Source organism: Calidris pugnax, unplaced genomic scaffold (genome assembly GCF_001431845.1).
Source record: "Calidris pugnax isolate Ruff unplaced genomic scaffold, ASM143184v1 scaffold146, whole genome shotgun sequence".
Lineage (NCBI taxonomy): Eukaryota > Metazoa > Chordata > Aves > Charadriiformes > Scolopacidae > Calidris > Calidris pugnax.
In genome coordinates this window covers 194221-215539 of record NW_015090869.1, presented here as the reverse complement: position 1 = coordinate 215539, position 21319 = coordinate 194221, and the positions used below count along the sequence as shown (strand labels likewise).

Here is a 21319-nt window from a genome sequence, read left to right as displayed (position 1 = left end):
TTCCATTCACTTTTAGGTCATTTTTCCCACTTCTAGACTAGACAGAGGGCTGTCTTGAAAGCAGTTCTGAAAATCAGAGAGCTTGCATGTGAGTATAAATCCAAACACTTGGCAAGCACAGAAATATTGGAGACACCTATGCTGTTTCTCTCCTATAAGGATGTTGGGTATTTTGTAGAAATTCTTACGTGTTAATTAGTCCAAGGAAAGAAATTGCCCTAACAGCCCAGTAGCTAGGCCCCTCGCTTATATGAGACTCTCGGGAAATTGGAAACTTTGTCTTCTTTCCAGGGAAAAAGACTACCCCATGTTCAGATTAAAAGTTTTTATAAGCTGATATTTCAGTTTTGCTTAATAGTTGACAGGAGCTTGTTCATGTCAAAAAAGCTGTATTTGTTTACAGCTGTTCTCAAACCCTTCTTTACATTGTTATTTCTTAAGATGTAGATGAGGGGATTCACCAGTGGAGTTAGTATGGTGTAGCAGAGAGAGAACGCTTTATGGAGGTCTCCCAGTGTGTTTGGTTTTGGTACCAAGTACACAACAATCAGGGTCCCATAGAAAAGTGTCAACACAGTTAAGGGGAAGAACAGGCAGAAAAAGCCTTCTGCCTTCCTGTGGAGGGTGGGATCCTGAGGACAGTGTAGCTGATGCACACATAAGATATGAGAAATGGGGGTAGTGTCAAAAGGGAGGCCAAGATGAACGTTACAGGCTCAATCCAGTGGTTGTCACTGCAGGAGAGCTTTACCACCCATGTAAAGTCACAGAAGAAATGATCAATTTCATTTGGGCCACAAAAAGCTAGCTGTGGCATCAGAGAGGTCACTACGTCACTAGCCAACAACCCATTTAACCAAGATCCGCCTGCAAACTGAAGGCAGCACCTGCTGTGCATTATGGTTGTGTAACGCAATGGTTTGCATATTGCAATGTACTGGTCGTAAGACATAGCAGTCAGAGGACAACATTCTGCACCTGCTAGCCCAGTGAAGAAAAAGTACTGCAGAAAACAAACATTAAGTGAAATAACATATTTGTTTGTTAGGAAACTTGCCAGCATTCTGGGCAGGATGGTGGAAGTGTAACAGGTCTCCAAGAATGACAGATTCCCCAGGAAAAAGAACACTGGGCTATGAAGGTGATGATCAGTCACAACCAACACCATGATCAGGAGATTCCCTGATACAGTTGTGATGTAGGTCACTAGAAACATCAAGAAGAGCAAAAACTGTACTTCTGGAATACTTTGGAAACCCAGGATGACAAATTCCACAACAGCTGTTTCATTCCCAAGCTCTGCTCTTCTCATGACTATAAGAGTTACAGTAAAGTTGTTGAAAAAGAGTCTACCAACTTTCAGTACAGGTATATTAATTGACACAGAAAAAGGAATCTTCTGTATGAAATTCCCTGGAAAGGTTGCAAATAAAAATCCTGGTTTCGCAAGAGGGTATTTTTGCCAGCTAACTTGATGTGTGTGAGGCTAGTTCCTTCAGTTTCCCCATGAGAGTCAATCACTTACCCATCCCCTTCCAGAAGCTATCAAGATCACACAAAATGCATGTCTAAATCAGAAGTGCCATACTTTGAACATAAAGACCTAGCCTCTTTTAAAATATGTCAAAAAATAAAATAAAAACAGAAAGTTGGCTTACAGCCTTTGAGTCAGATAAGAAAAATCTGTGCTGGTACTACACGCTGTCAGTGGACACTGTGGATCTTACTCTCTTTGATGCTTGGGAAGAGTCAAGTTGCAGTGACTTGTTTTGAAGTTCAGCCAAAGGCTTCATTATGTCCAATGGAAATATACAATTTCCTTGTGCTTTCATCTCCATCTCTTGAGATATCATTGCCCTGTAAGAGTCAAATATTTATTTATTTATTTATTTCAGCCTTTTGTAACTTTCTAAACATCAAAGCAACCATGTTAGATGGCAAAGTAGCTAGTAACAAAGCTAACAAATGTATTTCTCCTGTTGTGAGCTTGGAAAGATAAGGGTATTTAAAGTTCAGGTTTTACTTTATTTTCTAGTATGTAAAGCTATTTTTAAAGATGCTAAGTGGGCAGAGTTAAGTCCTACTAAATGTCTACTTGTATCTTAAACAAAATGCCTTTTCTGTTCAGAGGTCCTCAGAGAGAATGTCTGTGTTTAAGAAAAAAAAAACAAACAAAAACCAATTATTATTATTTTCAACTTAAGTCTGAAATTAGCTGAAGCTTTTTAAAATAGAAGCTTGATCTACATGGATGTCATGTTTTTGGTATCTAGACATTACCAGTGACTGGAAACCATAATTAGGGCAAAGAACAGAAATTCATTCTGTCTTTTTGAAGCCTTTTCCATACTCCCAGTGAAACTGTCACTGCATTCAGGATTAATTTTATCTAACTTAAGACATTGACAACGTAGATATTTACATCAGAAGTAGTTTTGAAAACTTCCTTTTATGTTGGAAATAGACTGTTAACAGTGATTGGTTTGACTTAGTTTATGTGTCTCTTTCAGGATACAGTGCATAAAAGTCCAGTGACTCTATTGGCTCAGTCTCCACTAACTGTTAACAGAGCTCAAAGGAAGATGGTTATGTTGCAGAGGTCAGCAGAGCTGGGCTGAGGGATGGATCCATGCTGGGCCGATGTGCCCTATGTAACCACTCACAGGATGGGTGCTGGTGCAAGTGAAAATAAGGAATTAGCTTGTAACACATCTTTGCAGATTCCCTGTAGAACCGCTTATGGTGGTAGAACTCTGCCCAATGCATTGTTTTGTTTTTGTTTTTTTTTTTTTTTTTAAATATGTATTTAATGACAAATGTGTTTAATTCACCTCAAGGGGTACCATAAAAAATCCCCAACAATTACACCCAACTGTAGACAGCCACAGTTTAAACTGTTCTGTTTGTACTGGTCCTCTGGAGTTATACTGTAGTCAGTCCAAAAAAAAAGGTACTCTAGGGGTGTGAATCATTTGATCAGTTTTTATGTACATGTGGAGATAGGATGAATTGTACAGGTTTCTTGTTTCCTTTTTAATTTTGAAATAGAGGAAAGTGTGAAGTAGAAGAGTTTTTAAATTATTAAATTAAATATTGAAATTACTTCCAGACTAGACAAAACTTTTTAGGATTACTGTTATTATTGTGTTATCATCATCATTAAAGTTTCATTGAAAATGCAAAAAACAATATAACTTATAACACAATAACAAGAAAATAACAACAATTATTTTCATCCTTTTATTCAGACACCAAATTCAAAATTCCATTTTTACTGGGAGGATTCTTTTACTGGGAGGGGCTGGGAGGGGCTAGGAGGGAGGATTGCTTTCCATAGCAGTTACTATTCTATTACTTTGTAATATCTGAAGTGTTTCTAAAAGGTTTCAATGCTCTGAGTATGCATTTCAACTGAAAACTGGGTTTCTAAACCCTTTTTGTATAAAGAGGATGTCAGCAAAACCTACTGATTTGGTTGCCGTCCTTAAGTCTTCCAGGAAGAAGATAGCAAATGACTCCTTAGCAGCCTAAGAAGAGATGGCTATACTTAATTCACTGACTTGATTTGGCGTTGGAGAAGATGGAATCTGGAGGGGGTTAGGAGAGAAAGAACTTACAAAACATTACAGAAGTGTGGACTTTGGTCAAAATATTATCAAAGGCTTTTAGGGAGAAAGCATTCAAATTTCAGACATGAAAATTTCAGATAAAGCATCAAAATTTTTCACTTATTCTTGTGCAAAAGAGGGATTCAAATCACTTGAAGGCAGATAACCAAGGACTGAGATTTAATGACTTACCTTTGAGGATGTAGAGAAAAATAAACACCTCTAAACAATGACTCCTCCTACCCATTTTGAATATCAACAAAAGCAAGGGATGAAGTACTCTCTCGAGTTGCCTGCACCTTGTTGTTGAAAGTAAAAGGTACCTACACACATAGCTCAGGAACCGGAAAAAGAAATAAGATGTCCTTCCCCATCTTGATACAAATATCCCCAAGATATTTATAAATATGTAGGTAGTTTCCAGGGTTTCTGTTCTGTTCTGCTATAATGGAAATGAAGAATGTAAATCCCATTGGAGGTTTTGGAAATCGTGACTTAGCAGGCAGGCAACATATATGGATTCTTAAACTGACTTTCACATCTACCCCACAGTTTGCTGGAAGACGTGTGTAGCTAGCATGAAAACACAAAACCTGAGACACCTCCAGTAGATCTCCAGTCAAGTTTGTTTTGCCTGCAACAGTAATTAGTAAGCAACCTCCCTGTCTATCTTGACCTTCCAGCTTTCTCATGCTATTTTCTTCCTGTCCTGTCAAGAAGGGGTAGTGAGAGAGCAGCTGGATTGGAGTTTGGCCCTTCACAGCCCACTGCAGTGTACTGGTTTGGGCTGGGATATAGTTCATTTTCTTCATAGCAGCCAGTATGTTGCCATGTTTTAGATTTGTGATGAGAACAGTGTTGATAACACACCGATGTTTTAGCTATTGCTGAGCAGTGACTGCCCAGCATCAAGAGCTTTTCTGCTTCCTACATCACCCCTGTAGCGAGTAGGCTGGAGGTGCTTAATAAGATGAGAAAAGACACAGCTGGGACAGCTGACTCCCGCTGACCAAAGGGATATCCAACAATATATGGCATCATAGAATCATAGAATTGTCTAGGTTGGAAGGGACATTTAAGATCACTGTACTCAGCAATAAAAGCTGGGGGAAAGGGAAGAAGGGGAGGATGTTCGGGGTTATGGAGTCTGTCAAAGTAACCATTAGACATGGCATGAGGAAGCCCCGCTTTTCTGGAAAGGACTAAACCTCTCTCCGATAATGGGAAGTCGTGAATGAATTCTGCATTTTGCTTTGCTTGTGTGCTCTACTGTTGACATAAACAGTCTTTATGTCAAACCATGACTCTTCACACTTTTACTCTTCTGATTTTCTCCCCCATCCTGCTGAGAAGGGAGTGAGCGAGGAGCTCCATAGTGCTTGGCTGTCTACCAGGGTTATCCCACATCACACAGTGTGTATGTAATTTTACTTTCAGCTATGGCATTTTAGCTTGTATCTATGTACCAATTAAAAATATAGCTGAAACAAAGGTATTGCTTAGTCTGTGGAGTAATATTTTTGTTTTCAATATACATTTTTCCATCTCTTGACATTTCTTAAACTAGTCATATTGTTTCCTGAACTTATGATTAGAAGTAGCTTTTTTTGTTACATAGGAAGTTTTTTTAAAAAGCAACAGTTGCTTTACAGAGAATGCAGGGGGGACAATCTCATTCACATTTAGCTATCTGTGGTATAAAAGCCATCTACATGTTTTTTATAATCAATGGAGACAAAGTGCTGTCCTGGGTCTGGCAGGGATAGGGTTAATTATCCCCAGGATCTAGCAGGGACACAGTTATTCCATCCCACGTGAGCCATGCCCAGAGGGCAGCCTGGAGCTGGCTTGGAATGGAGGAGGGACAGGAAGTCACCACGGGGGAGCTGAGCAGGCTGTGGCTTCCCAGGTCCTGTTGGCAAGTGGTGGTATCATAATCGTGGTTGTATATTCTTGTCCCAGTGTTATTATCGTTGTTGTTTCTTGTTCCCTTTGCTGTTCTGTTCAATTGCCATTGTCTCAATCCACAAGTTTTGCCTTTTTCTTCCGATTCTCCCCTAATGGCCATGGTGGCGGTGGGGGTCCAGTCTGAGTGAGTGGCTTCCACCTGGCCTTTTGTTGCTGTCTGAGGCCAAAGCATGACAGTGCTATCTCTGAGATTGAAGCCATCTATTTACTTGGAGATTAAAAAAGCAACCATGCCTCTTAGCTGTCCTCGCTCTCATAGTCTTTGCTCTAATAAAGAGCTGAGTATAAACATGATCAGAACAATTATCTGGTCAGACAGACTGACTTTTTGCATTGTTTTGAAAAGTTACGCAGAGCTAACCTAGGTCAGCTTGGAAAATTAGCATTTACATTTCTGTCCATACAACCATTCACAATCCATGCTGAATTAGATGTGGCTAAAATAAATCATAAAATTGTATCTACACTTTACAGAAAAGAGTAGAAGCATAGCATATTTGTATAAGTGTTATAATGGAACAAAACCAGAAATACCAGTATTTACATGTGAGATACAAGACTCTATAAAATAAACATTTGAAGGTGATCTTAAGGTGTGGTGAATTACCCTTTCAAGATGCTGGACCATCTTCACTGCTAGCAGTGGGAGCCTGGATTACTGGTTTAGATGTAGTCAACTAACTTCTAGATGACTGCTTTAAGCGGAGTTGAGATTAATATCTTCTCTGAAAGTAGAAGAAGATAAAATGAAATTTGAAATTCATATTGTCTCTGATGAAACTTCATATACAGGATTTTGGTTCCTCACTGGTGTGCTTAAAAGCTCTGGAGACAAGAATGGTTTTCCAAGTAACTAGTTTCACATACTACTCCTCAAGCCAATCTTACATGAAGGAGGTGTCCTTTCGCTTCAGAAGTACTTTCCTCATGCCTTGCTTGATGTCATTGTTCCTTAGGCTATAGATGACAGGGTTCAGTACTGGAGTAACCACAGAATAAAAGACAGAGACAATCTTGTTGAACTCAAAAGTCTGGATAGTCTTGGTGCGAATATACATGAACATGGTGGTCCCATAGAAGATGCTGACAATGGTCAGATGGGACGCACAGGTGGAGAAGGCTTTGCTGCGTCCTTCAGCCGTGGGCATGTGCAAGATGGTGGCTACAATGAAGATATAGGAGATCATGGTGAGGATAAAGGAGCTCATTAGTACTGTTGTGCCCACCACAAAGTTGATGACTTCAATTTCAAAGACATCTTGGCACGAGAGCTCCAGCAAAGGTGGTGAGTCACAGAAGAAGTGGTTGATGATGTTGGAACCACAGAAAGGCAGGCGGAAGATGAAGGCAGTGGGAAGGGCAGGCGCAAGGAAACCACCTAACCAACACCCCAGAGCAAGCCATAAACAAGCTCTGCGATCCATAATAGTGGTGTAATGCAATGGATTGCAAATGGCCAGGTAGCGATCATAGGCCATGGTACTCAGTAGGAAGCATTCAGCTGAGCCAAGGAAGAAGAAGACGTACAACTGTGTGAAGCAGCCAGTGATAGAAATAGTCTGTGACCGAATAGCAATGTTAGCCAGCATCTTGGGCACTGTCACAGTAGTGTAGCCAATGTCTAGGAAGGAGAGATTGCTGACAAAAAAATACATTGGAGTGTGAAGGTGGTAGTCCATGCCAATGACCAAGATGATGGCCACATTCTCTGTGAAGGTCAGTGCGTACATCAGAAAGAAGGTAGTGAAGAGAAGCAGTTCAACTCCTCTGGCACTGGGAAATCCTAGGATGATGAATTCAGTTACCGAAGTGCTGTTGTCAGAAACCATGTCCTAGAGGGGTTAGGGAAATGAAAATACAGTGAAGGAATGATATTCAGAATGATCTGAAGGGAAGAACAAAGAGAAAGGGAGGTGTAATGTTTACCACCTGTCACAGTCAAGTGTCCAGTTTCTGAATCAGTCTCAAGGGTAACCCAAATTTTCTCATTGACAATACCAGGACTGGCCAACAGTGTTTTATATGTCTAAGATACATCTACAGTGTCGTATATTTGAGTTTCTCAGTCAGGCATTGTTCCTGGTCCCCTGTTCATATTGCATATACATTGACTGCCTTTGGTTGAGCAAATTAATCCCCTCTGAGGAGAAAATGAAGCATATTTCACTCTAGGGATCACTTTCTTTGGCTTCATGGATGATGCTAGCCTGGGATTACTTCCTTTAACATTAAAAATCTTTTCCAACAGTAACTTAACCAGCATTGAAGCCTCAAAACTACTCTACGCACTCCTACCAGGCCCAATAGCAAGATATGCAAACTTAAAATGTTACATTGCTCAAGGGCCAGGGGTCACTCTTGAGGTAGGGTGTTTTTTAAAAGTAAGTGTCTCCCTACACAATTAAGACAAATGCCTGTCCCTGACTACCTCTGAAATAACTTCAACAATATGAAAGATTTAATATCTACCTCTCTGCTAACCAGTATTGGCTATTTTGTCAGTTATGGGAAACAGTCACTTCTTGAAGAGCCATGAGCAAAAAAAGAGCTTTAGAGAGACTGGGGATACAAGAGAAACACAATAGCCTTAAGGAGAAACAGAGAAGTATAATTGCCACATAGCACCAATTATTTTATCAAGGCCAAAGTAACAACACAAGGAACAGGGAGAAGATATAAGAAGTAAACAACAGAAAAAGTCAACACAACAACAAAAATGTTTTATTTGCAGTTTCAATTTTCTAAATAAAACTTAAAAATTTTGAAAGCATGTAATTATTAAAATAGAATATCTTTCACAAAAGCAAAATTGTCTTTAGAACTCTTTCAACCAGGACACAAATCCATCTTACCTTTGTCCTTGTTTAATTTCTCTAAAGTAAAACAAAACATTGTAATATAATCTAATTGACTTAAATGGAGGTCCCTTTCTATGAAGGGATGAATCACCTTCTAAAAATGACACTTTCTCTCCACTAACCACAGTACATTCCAGATATCAATTATCTTCTAAAGTAGCTGTCTGAATTAGGTGTCAAGACTAGGCTCTACAAACTTTACTGCTGTAAGTGAAAATGAGGGGGCTTTTCATTACAGTTACTGGAAAGTCTACACTAGGTTGACATGAATTGCTGCCTAAGCTTCACTGACAACATTCAGTGGACCTCCGCCAAATCTGAGTGGAGTTTAGGTACTCAGCTCACACCTAGATTGGTAGAAATCCAGCTTATAACCTGGAGGGGTGAATATGTCTAGCTGAGGATCTGAGTGAAGTAATACTCTCTGCATCATGGAAAGTTGAGGCTGCTGAAAGTTCCTTAAAGGAGTATCTCAGTCCTGTCTGTTATTCAGTCCTCCCTTAGACCTTCCTGAGAAAAAACAAATGCCTTTTATTTCCATTGTACTCAGTTCACAGGACAACAACACTTTCCAGACATCAGACCCTGGCCGGGCTGGGAAATTGTGATAAGGAGATGGACCATATGTCTTTTCTTCAAGATCTATGTTCAGAAGCCTAAAATGTGGAAAGATGTTTATGAAGTTGGAGACAGGGCCAGGATCCTTGAATAGGTGCTGCTGACAGTGAGATCAGATGATCTATTAGATGTATCTGTGAATACCATAAAGATATACTGGGCTGTGCTGACAAACAGCCTGACCTGATGTATTTCCTTTCCCCACACTAGTGATGCTGTGCTCCTCCAGACAACATAGAGAAAACAATTTGCAGTGATGCTCATCTATTACCTGTGCCTGCCAGAACTTCGTGGCTCCACCATCGTATGCCATTTATTAAGAACTTAGTTTTCTTCTATGTCTGTTGGTAGCAAAGTCTTGAGTGTAGGTAGGAAGAGAGCTAACAGTGCCAGGAAAAACAGCCCTCTGAACTCAAGACTTTAATAGACAAAGCTTGTTATCAGACGCAGATGCAAGCAAAACAATATATCAAAATGATAGCTGGATCCAGCACTGTCCATTTCAAATGCTGTGAGCCTTAGATGATCTCCTGGCATTATCCATCTGACTGCAACTGAGTACCCAAGGACAAAGGAGATTCATGGACAAGGTTAAGCTTTATTTTCTGTGACAAAGATGTTAACACCCACAAAACTAATTGACTCCCAAGGGCTGTGGCTTTGGCATAAGAGCCAGGAAGATGATGATCTGGGGAAGATGTGTGGGGATGGCTGTGGGCTATAAGGTGAATACAGCTTGACTGTAGTTCTCACTGTACCTAGGAGGGTGGAACTGTTGCTGATCATGCTTGCTTTCTCTAGAGAAGCATAAGAAATACCAGAAAAAGAAGGGAAATATAGAACTCCACCTCTTGCAGAGAAGTTAAACTGAATTCTCTCTCTCCATTAATGTTTAGCAAAAATTATGAAAATTGCTGGGAGCAAAATGGAGCTGGATAATAAAAAAGACTCTTAGCTGTCAAGATAAGAGTATTTTTCTGGGGTCAAACATTGTCTGAAAGCAGTTGAAAGAGAAAATAGAGAAAATAGATTAGGAGAAATATATAATTTGTTTTGAAATACTGCCATGAGTAAATTTACCTGGGCAAGGTTCATGTATTTATTCTTTTATTTGTTTATTTTACCTGACAGCAAAAAATATTCAGATGAGCAATCTCTTTGTGGTGACAATGACACCTAGCAAAATCTTTGGGAGGTTTTTTTTTGAGACCGTTAGTGGAAACCAAAATACTCAACAGGTAACACAGTATTGTATTGTTTTGACTCAAGGAAATACTTGATAGATATGGATTGGAGGTTTCCTGTGGTTGGGAATTTATATTTCTCTGTGTCAAAAATACATTTTCTCTAAGAACACTTTACACAACATGACTCAAAGCTTTTCCCTTACGGGGAAAAAAAAAAAAAAAGAAGAAAAAAACCAGATGATAAACCCCCAAGCCTTCCCATTTTAGCATCAGATTAAAAAATAATATCTCAACAAATTTATCAGTGTTTTAGTCAACATGTTTGTTATTTTAGGTAACCAAAGCTTTAAACCTTTTTGTATTCAAGAACCATGAAACTCAAAGTACTCCCGAATACCATCAAATGCATACATAACTCTTCAGTCAAAAAAATGCCATTAAAAAATAAAATATTTTTGAAGGAAAATTAGCTGAAGAGTGACATGTATTTAAATTTAACATCCAAAATGACACTGTAATCCAAATTCAAATACATCAGTCTAGAAAAAAAACCTTCCTGAGACCTAAAAAAACCCAATTAGTAATCAAACTGTTTTCTTATTATTCTACATTTTTCCCTTCTTTTGTTGTTCAAAATATTAAATGAAATTAATAAGAAGAATTCATTAAATCCCAATGTTAGGGTTTGCCTGATTTTTTTCAAAAGAAAATATATTTAATAAAAAATAAAATGTCATTTGCTGCAGCTTTGAAGGAAATTGTCCATCAGTCTCTGATGTAATTAACACCTGCAATTTGGTAACAAACAGGAAGAGGTGTTTTTAAAGTTTATTTCATTTGGCAGAATCACAGAAAACCACAAACTGTTTATTAAACATCTTATATCAGGTAACACCTAGGTATCATTGCATAAATGGCATTTTGGTTTCTTCTGCAAGAAGATCTCACTTGTGTTATATTGCTGTGAAAAGTTGTAATGGGCAAATAACAGATAGTAAGTTTTAATTTGGTTTGGTTTAGGTTGGATTTTTTAAGCCATAGATGTATTTGCTTTCTGACTACTTTACCTGACAAAAACACACAAAACAGCCTTTGCTAGAGTTGCCATGGAGAAACCACAAAGACTGTGTTTGGCCGTTGAGCACCCTGGCATTCTGAAAAGCATGAGACAGTTCAGTTAAGGAGCATTTGTAAATTAAAAGATCTTACCTTGTCAGTCTTTCCTCTGTCAAAGTTAACCCTTTATGTTTGTTTGGTGCTAAGTTCATTATCATCAATATGGTGGTGGAATCTGAGAATGAACACATACAGGGTACTAATTAGTTTCTGATAGATTATCATTACGGCTATCCTCGCGTGTTACACAGGTGTCTATTTCAAACTTGATAAGTTCTGTTACTGAATCGTAATTATTTTTCCATATTTAAATAAAAGCTGTTTTAATATAATTATATAATAATATAATTAATAAATGATCATTATATAATAATATTATTTATAAATGACCAACTATATTAATTTATAAATGCCATATGTAAGAATTATTATTAGAATTATATGAATTGCTAAGAGATCATACCTGCCCTTTGCTATGGAAGGCCTTTCTTATTGTATTTGTTGTGAAAATAAAAAAGTCATAACAACAGTGACAATTAAAGACCTCTGAAATGTAACCTCATACTTATTTTTCAAAACTGCTACATGTGAGTCACCTATCAAATAAATAATCTTTAAGAACATTGTCAGTACACTAAGTTGAAGACATCATTATATAAAGAACAAAATCATAGCAAATCAATCTACATAATCCAAATGCATATCAGAAATCACACAAGATAAGCACCATTAAGTGCTGGTCATCATTACCACTGTGTTATTCACTTATTATGTTATCCAAGAATGTCTGCAGAATTCAAGTTATTCCTTACATCTTTTTTTAAAAATTTTTATTATGTCAAGGATTCTATACAGCTAAATCTGGCTAGATGGAAAATGACAGAGAGGAGAGGAGAGGAGAGGAGAGGAGAGGAGAGGGGAAAGAAGTTTTTGTGAGCTGCTACATTTCTACAGCTTTTGTATAAAACAAAAATATAAAAATCAGCAGAAATGGAAACAATTCTGTTAAGGGGACAGGAATCAATGAGAAGATATAAGAAGAAAGTGCAGCTTATTTACCTTTTTCATCTTTTCAGTTTTTGAGGGTATGAATGTATTTAATTTCAATTCATTTCAAATCCAAAGCTGGAGTTGACACTGATATCAAAGGTTTGGTGGGGGATGTGTCCTGGCATGCAGCTCCTCTGGCTGCGCTTCAGCAGCTCCCAAGTGTCTAACAGGGGCTTGATTTTTTAATTTTTTTTTTTTTTTTGTCTGGGGGGTTTGGGGTTAGTTTTTGTTTTGTTTTGTTTTGTTTTGTTTTGGTGGGGGGATGGGACTCAGGTTCCTAAACTAAAGGGGAGGGAGTAGCTTCTAAGGATTCATGCTGCCTTCTACTAACCTATTTAAAGGTCCTGGGTCCTTTTGTTTGTCACCCAGAGCAACTTGCAACAGCCTGAATCTGAAATCCTTGGAGACATAATGAGCTCTGTGGTATTGTCATCACCTCAGGGAAGGCTGTGTCTCAGCCACAAAATTCTAACCTTTGAATTTTGTCCTTTAGTGGGGAGTAAAAAAACCCCAAAAGCGTGTGTGGAGGGTATAGAGGGGAGGAGGCAGAAGTTGACTACAAGACAACAAATGAGAACAAATGTAAGTTCATGAGCCTAAATCTAAATATGTGGATTCATGCTGCCTCTATATGACTACTTTTGTGCTTACTTTTTTCAGAATCCTGTTCTCCCACTATGGGAGAAATTGCCTTTTTTATGAGAAGGGACAAGAGTGTTGATGTCCATTTTGAGAAGAACACACCAAGGTTTTCAGACACCAAGGTTTCTATGACTACAAATGCTATGAATGTGAATTCCAGCTTCCCCTTCCTATGCACACTTTTTCCCTACTGCAAAAGTGCTTCAACCACAAAGAAGGGCAATGAATGTGAATACCTCTAGAAAATTTGCTTATGCAATGTTTTAAATCTCAAATGAAGATGTGAGGGAACTGTCTGAAATTCTGTTTCCACATTGTTTTTCAAATTTCCTGAATGTTCTGGATTTGAAGGGTGAGCCAGATGAATGTGTGATGTTGATGTTTATCTTGACTGATAGTTTTCCATTTCATAAATGTTATTGCAAGAAGTTAGCAAATTCTGTATGAGCAGGGGCCAGATTTCAGTTTGTTAATACTTGGGGAAGGTTTTGGAGAAAGCAATGCACCTTTTTGTCACTTTCATTGGCACTGTTAAAGACAAATAGCAAGGGAAGACAAGGAGGGGGAGTTACCCTTTACGTGAGAGAGCAGCTGGAGTGCATGGAGCTCTTCCTGGGGGCAGAAGAGGAGCCAGCAGAGAGTTTATGGGTTAAGTTTAAAGAGGAGAGGTAAAGGTGACCTTATACTGCATGTCTGCTGTAGGCCACCTGACCAGGAAGAACAAGTGGATGACAACAGACAAATAGAAACAGCTTCACATTCTCAGACCCTCATTCTCATGATGAACTTCAAAGACACTGAGGGACAACATAGCTGGACATTAGCAATTTAGGACTTTCCTGAAGTGCATTGATGATAACTTCCTCCTCCAAGGGTTTCTGGATTCAATGAGGAGAGGTGCTCTGCTGGACCTCATCTTCACCTAGAGGCTCATTAGGGATGTGAAGATAAAAGCAGTCTTGGCTGCAATAACCATGAGATGGTGAACTTCAGGATTCTCAAGGTTGGGAGGAATGTGAAAAGCAAGCTTACAAGCTTGGACTTTGGTCTCTTCAAAGATCTACTTGGAAGAGTCACACAGGATAAGTAACTAGATGGAAGAAGCACAAGAGAGCTAGTTCATATACAAGGATCGCATCCTCCAAGCTCAGGAGTATTCCATCCCAATAATAAAAAGTCAGGAAAAAATGCCAGGAGGCCTGCATTGATGAACAAATTGCTCCTGGCCAAACTCAAACACAGAAAGAAAGCACTAAGAAAGGACAGGTAACCTGGGAGGAATACAGAAATATTGTCCAAGCATCCAGTGATGAAATTAGGAAAGCCAAAGCACAAATGGAATTGAATTGGGCCAGTGATGTCAAAGAAAATGAAGAGAACTTCTATAAGTATATAGGAGACGAAAGGAAGAGTAAGGAAAATGTGGGCCCATGAATGAGATGGGGAACAGGACATGGAAAAGACAGAAATACTGCTTTCTTTGCCTCAGTCTTTACTAACAAGATTGAACTTCAGGAGTCCCATGTCCTAGAGGCCAAGAAGAAAGGCAAGATGTATCCTTGCTGGAAGGGAATCATGTCAGGTAACACTTAAAGTAAACTGCACATACGTAAGTCCATGGGACATCATGGAATGCATCACAAGTGGTGAGGAAGCTGGCAGATGTCATTGCAAGGCCACTCTTGGTAATCATTGATTGCTCGTGATGACCGGGAAAAGTGGTCCGAAGATTGGAGGAAAGCAAATATCACCCCTGTCATCAAGGAGGGCAACAAGGAGGACCTGGGAACTACAAACCAGGCAGCATCATCTCAGTCCATAGGAAGGTGTTTGCGTATGTAATCCTGGCAACAGTTTCTAGGCATGTGAATGACACGAATATCATCATCAGATGTAGTCAGTACGGCTTCACTAAGTCAAAGTCATGCTTGACCAAATTGATAACCAACTAATGTGAGGAAATGACTGACCTGGTAGATGGGACAGCAGTGGATATTGTCTACCTTGACTTCAGTAAGACTTTTGAGACTGTCTCTCAGAAGATCCTCATAGAGAAGCTGATGATGAAGCAGATAAGCAGGCAGTGAAGTGGTTGAAAACTGGTTTAATGGCCAGGCCCAGAGGGTGGAGATCAGTGGAATAAAGTTAATTTGGAGGCCAGAAATTAGCAGTGTAGCCCAGGGATTAATACTGGGTCCATTTCTGTTCAATGTCTTCATTAATAGTCTGCATGATGGGGCAGAGTGTACACTCAGCAAGTTTGCAGATGACATCAAACTGGGAAGAGTGGCTGATTCACCAAAGGGTTGTGCTGCCACCCAGAGGGACGTCAGCAGGCTGGAGAAATGCACTGACAGGAACATTGTGCAAAGTCCTGCACATGGGGAAGAACAGCCTCAGGCACCAATATATGCTGGGGCTCACCCAGTTGGAAAACAGCTTTGCAGAAAAGACCTAAGGGTCCTGGTGGACACCAGGTGGAATGTGAAACAGAAATGTGCCCTTCCTGCAAAGGTGAATGCAATCGTCAGCTCCTTGAGGCAAAGTGTTTCCAGCAGGTGAAGGGGTGTGATCCATCCCCTTTATATAGCACTGGTGAGGCCACACCTGGAGTATTGTGTTCAGTTCTGGACTACCAAGTACAGATATCTGCACATTTTTGGATGCAATACAGAATCACAGAATCACCTAGGTTGGAAGGGGCATTTAAGATCATCTAGTCCAACCATCAACCTAAATACAGTGATTCCAGTGTTACCAGTTCCTGGAAAGGCATACAACACATCTGCAAGTTCACTTAATAGCTTTGGGCTCCTTGTACACACTAGCATAGGCAGCATAGATACAGGATGTACATGGAAGGGTTTCTGTCTTGGAAACTTACCTCTCTTTGCTATTTATCCATGTAACTGGAGATAGAATTAGTTTGATATCAGTTAAAAATCTCATGAGGTTGTTAGGTGTTCCTCAACAATCTGGAATGACAGTCACAAGTAGGAGTCTGTGGCTTGTTTTTTGTTTAACATTTTCATTTTCTTCAGGTCAGATAAATATAAGAGCAGAACATATATTATTATATATATTATATTATATATTATTATATATATTATTTCAGACTCTTGCTACATGGGTGCAGATTATATTGCAGTATTTCTTCTTTAACATGCTTCTGATTAATAACATGATAAATAACTGATACTTCTGGAAAAAAAGTGATAATAAGAAAACAGCCGGATAACCACTACTTTTGGCAGAAAAACCGTTTACAGAAATAAAGGAAGGACAGTGACTTTTCATTGTCAGAAAGCGCTGAAACATATAAACCAGAAGTAGTTTGAAAAAATGAGAATTAACTTTTTCTGAAATATGGATTCAATAGCAAGATGAAAGTCAAAATGAAATTCAACCTAAGCCCTGGGACCTAACTCAACTCTTGGTTTCAAAGGCCACTAAAGGCTTTCTGTTTCCTTGGGATTCCCAGAGAATACTATCTATATCATGAAGTTCCCTTAACCATGAATATCTTTTTTATGTTGTCAAAATGTGATTAAAGTGCTGTGAAGACCTGTTTCTTATCGAACCCTGAGATACCGTAACATCACAGACATACCAGTTCCTTACCATCACCAATGTTAGTAAACTAGCTGAACAATGTGAGATAATTAACGGCAAAAAAGATTGCCATTATATGACATCTTTACTTTTAAAAACATAACTAAACAATTTCTTGCATATATATTATATTTATAACCCTCACTTTTTGCCAATTTATGTTGTGTATGACCATTGACTCGTATCTTCTATGTATTTGGGATGTTAGAAAGACGACTCTGTTGTTAAACCAACACTAAGATAACTGGAAACATTTAACTGTATGAGTGTACAATGACCTCTGAGCTTTAGCTGTGCCATTCTTCTGTCTGCAGACATTTAAACACTGTTAGCTGCAGAAGGTCATTACAGCAGAGAACCCTTCGTCCTTCAGGGCTCATTACAGGCAATAAGGACTCCAATTGAAAAGTTGTGACCATCCTTGATGCAGTTGTAACTAGAGTTACTGATACTCCCCAGGCTGGTCTTTACAGATGGAATCACTTAATAAGGGTCTTGATCTGGACAAAGCCTGTAATAGAATCAAGTGTCAAATGACACTTTCTTGGTGTCATGACATTTCCTGTGAGATGAGTAATTCTCAGTCATTCGCAATATTTGCAAGTGGTACCTCTAGCCAGCAAGATTTGGGGTAAAGGTAGATTCTCCAGTTTCACATTTAAAAATCTGAACTATTCCAAAAATAGCACTTCAGCAGTGGAATTTCTTATCATAGTATAAATAATGAAACAACAATAATAATAATTGTTCTGGATTGTTTCTACTTCATTTAATTGAAATTTTTTTTTTTTTTTTGTCTGGGGGGTTTGGGGTTAGTTTTTGTTTTGTTTTGTTTTGTTTTGTTTTGGTGGGGGGATGGGACTCAGGTTCCTAAACTAAAGGGGAGGGAGTAGCTTCTAAGGATTCATGCTGCCTTCTACTAACCTATTTAAAGGTCCTGGGTCCTTTTGTTTGTCACCCAGAGCAACTTGCAACAGCCTGAATCTGAAATCCTTGGAGACATAATGAGCTCTGTGGTATTGTCATCACCTCAGGGAAGGCTGTGTCTCAGCCACAAAATTCTAACCTTTGAATTTTGTCCTTTAGTGGGGAGTAAAAAAACCCCAAAAGCGTGTGTGGAGGGTATAGAGGGGAGGAGGCAGAAGTTGACTACAAGACAACAAATGAGAACAAATGTAAGTTCATGAGCCTAAATCTAAATATGTGGATTCATGCTGCCTCTATATGACTACTTTTGTGCTTACTTTTTTCAGAATCCTGTTCTCCCACTATGGGAGAAATTGCCTTTTTTATGAGAAGGGACAAGAGTGTTGATGTCCATTTTGAGAAGAACACACCAAGGTTTTCAGACACCAAGGTTTCTATGACTACAAATGCTATGAATGTGAATTCCAGCTTCCCCTTCCTATGCACACTTTTTCCCTACTGCAAAAGTGCTTCAACCACAAAGAAGGGCAATGAATGTGAATACCTCTAGAAAATTTGCTTATGCAATGTTTTAAATCTCAAATGAAGATGTGAGGGAACTGTCTGAAATTCTGTTTCCACATTGTTTTTCAAATTTCCTGAATGTTCTGGATTTGAAGGGTGAGCCAGATGAATGTGTGATGTTGATGTTTATCTTGACTGATAGTTTTCCATTTCATAAATGTTATTGCAAGAAGTTAGCAAATTCTGTATGAGCAGGGGCCAGATTTCAGTTTGTTAATACTTGGGGAAGGTTTTGGAGAAAGCAATGCACCTTTTTGTCACTTTCATTGGCACTGTTAAAGACAAATAGCAAGGGAAGACAAGGAGGGGGAGTTACCCTTTACGTGAGAGAGCAGCTGGAGTGCATGGAGCTCTTCCTGGGGGCAGAAGAGGAGCCAGCAGAGAGTTTATGGGTTAAGTTTAAAGAGGAGAGGTAAAGGTGACCTTATACTGCATGTCTGCTGTAGGCCACCTGACCAGGAAGAACAAGTGGATGACAACAGACAAATAGAAACAGCTTCACATTCTCAGACCCTCATTCTCATGATGAACTTCAAAGACACTGAGGGACAACATAGCTGGACATTAGCAATTTAGGACTTTCCTGAAGTGCATTGATGATAACTTCCTCCTCCAAGGGTTTCTGGATTCAATGAGGAGAGGTGCTCTGCTGGACCTCATCTTCACCTAGAGGCTCATTAGGGATGTGAAGATAAAAGCAGTCTTGGCTGCAATAACCATGAGATGGTGAACTTCAGGATTCTCAAGGTTGGGAGGAATGTGAAAAGCAAGCTTACAAGCTTGGACTTTGGTCTCTTCAAAGATCTACTTGGAAGAGTCACACAGGATAAGTAACTAGATGGAAGAAGCACAAGAGAGCTAGTTCATATACAAGGATCGCATCCTCCAAGCTCAGGAGTATTCCATCCCAATAATAAAAAGTCAGGAAAAAATGCCAGGAGGCCTGCATTGATGAACAAATTGCTCCTGGCCAAACTCAAACACAGAAAGAAAGCACTAAGAAAGGACAGGTAACCTGGGAGGAATACAGAAATATTGTCCAAGCATCCAGTGATGAAATTAGGAAAGCCAAAGCACAAATGGAATTGAATTGGGCCAGTGATGTCAAAGAAAATGAAGAGAACTTCTATAAGTATATAGGAGACGAAAGGAAGAGTAAGGAAAATGTGGGCCCATGAATGAGATGGGGAACAGGACATGGAAAAGACAGAAATACTGCTTTCTTTGCCTCAGTCTTTACTAACAAGATTGAACTTCAGGAGTCCCATGTCCTAGAGGCCAAGAAGAAAGGCAAGATGTATCCTTGCTGGAAGGGAATCATGTCAGGTAACACTTAAAGTAAACTGCACATACGTAAGTCCATGGGACATCATGGAATGCATCACAAGTGGTGAGGAAGCTGGCAGATGTCATTGCAAGGCCACTCTTGGTAATCATTGATTGCTCGTGATGACCGGGAAAAGTGGTCCGAAGATTGGAGGAAAGCAAATATCACCCCTGTCATCAAGGAGGGCAACAAGGAGGACCTGGGAACTACAAACCAGGCAGCATCATCTCAGTCCATAGGAAGGTGTTTGCGTATGTAATCCTGGCAACAGTTTCTAGGCATGTGAATGACACGAATATCATCATCAGATGTAGTCAGTACGGCTTCACTAAGTCAAAGTCATGCTTGACCAAATTGATAACCAACTAATGTGAGGAAATGACTGACCTGGTAGATGGGACAGCAGTGGATATTGTCTACCTTGACTTCAGTAAGACTTTTGAGACTGTCTCTCAGAAGATCCTCATAGAGAAGCTGATGATGAAGCAGATAAGCAGGCAGTGAAGTGGTTGAAAACTGGTTTAATGGCCAGGCCCAGAGGGTGGAGATCAGTGGAATAAAGTTAATTTGGAGGCCAGAAATTAGCAGTGTAGCCCAGGGATTAATACTGGGTCCATTTCTGTTCAATGTCTTCATTAATAGTCTGCATGATGGGGCAGAGTGTACACTCAGCAAGTTTGCAGATGACATCAAACTGGGAAGAGTGGCTGATTCACCAAAGGGTTGTGCTGCCACCCAGAGGGACGTCAGCAGGCTGGAGAAATGCACTGACAGGAACATTGTGCAAAGTCCTGCACATGGGGAAGAACAGCCTCAGGCACCAATATATGCTGGGGCTCACCCAGTTGGAAAACAGCTTTGCAGAAAAGACCTAAGGGTCCTGGTGGACACCAGGTGGAATGTGAAACAGAAATGTGCCCTTCCTGCAAAGGTGAATGCAATCGTCAGCTCCTTGAGGCAAAGTGTTTCCAGCAGGTGAAGGGGTGTGATCCATCCCCTTTATATAGCACTGGTGAGGCCACACCTGGAGTATTGTGTTCAGTTCTGGACTACCAAGTACAGATATCTGCACATTTTTGGATGCAATACAGAATCACAGAATCACCTAGGTTGGAAGGGGCATTTAAGATCATCTAGTCCAACCATCAACCTAAATACAGTGATTCCAGTGTTACCAGTTCCTGGAAAGGCATACAACACATCTGCAAGTTCACTTAATAGCTTTGGGCTCCTTGTACACACTAGCATAGGCAGCATAGATACAGGATGTACATGGAAGGGTTTCTGTCTTGGAAACTTACCTCTCTTTGCTATTTATCCATGTAACTGGAGATAGAATTAGTTTGATATCAGTTAAAAATCTCATGAGGTTGTTAGGTGTTCCTCAACAATCTGGAATGACAGTCACAAGTAGGAGTCTGTGGCTTGTTTTTTGTTTAACATTTTCATTTTCTTCAGGTCAGATAAATATAAGAGCAGAACATATATTATTATATATATTATATTATATATTATTATATATATTATTTCAGACTCTTGCTACATGGGTGCAGATTATATTGCAGTATTTCTTCTTTAACATGCTTCTGATTAATAACATGATAAATAACTGATACTTCTGGAAAAAAAGTGATAATAAGAAAACAGCCGGATAACCACTACTTTTGGCAGAAAAACCGTTTACAGAAATAAAGGAAGGACAGTGACTTTTCATTGTCAGAAAGCGCTGAAACATATAAACCAGAAGTAGTTTGAAAAAATGAGAATTAACTTTTTCTGAAATATGGATTCAATAGCAAGATGAAAGTCAAAATGAAATTCAACCTAAGCCCTGGGACCAAA

General features: G+C 39.4%; 2 protein-coding genes across 2 annotated transcripts; both read right to left on the bottom strand.

Annotated features, from left to right (window-relative positions):
- Positions 1–341: 341 nt before the first annotated feature.
- On the bottom strand, positions 342–1312 carry LOC106890090 (olfactory receptor 11A1-like). Its single transcript, XM_014945673.1, is given in 2 exon segments — positions 342–583; positions 586–1312. Coding segments are annotated over 2 exon segments (969 nt in total).
- A 5148-nt stretch (positions 1313–6460) lies between these two features.
- LOC106890089 (olfactory receptor 6N1-like) lies at positions 6461–7405 on the bottom strand. The gene has a single exon (XM_014945672.1). The coding sequence runs from the start codon at positions 7403–7405 to the stop codon at positions 6461–6463; it is 945 nt and encodes a 314-aa protein (XP_014801158.1).
- Between the last annotated feature and the right edge of the window lie 13914 nt (positions 7406–21319).

Excerpts from the sequence above, each read along its gene's own strand:
- LOC106890089 (XM_014945672.1), bottom strand. The coding sequence starts at position 7,405 with ATGGTTTCTGACAACAGCACTTCGGTAACTGAATTCATCATCCTAGGA.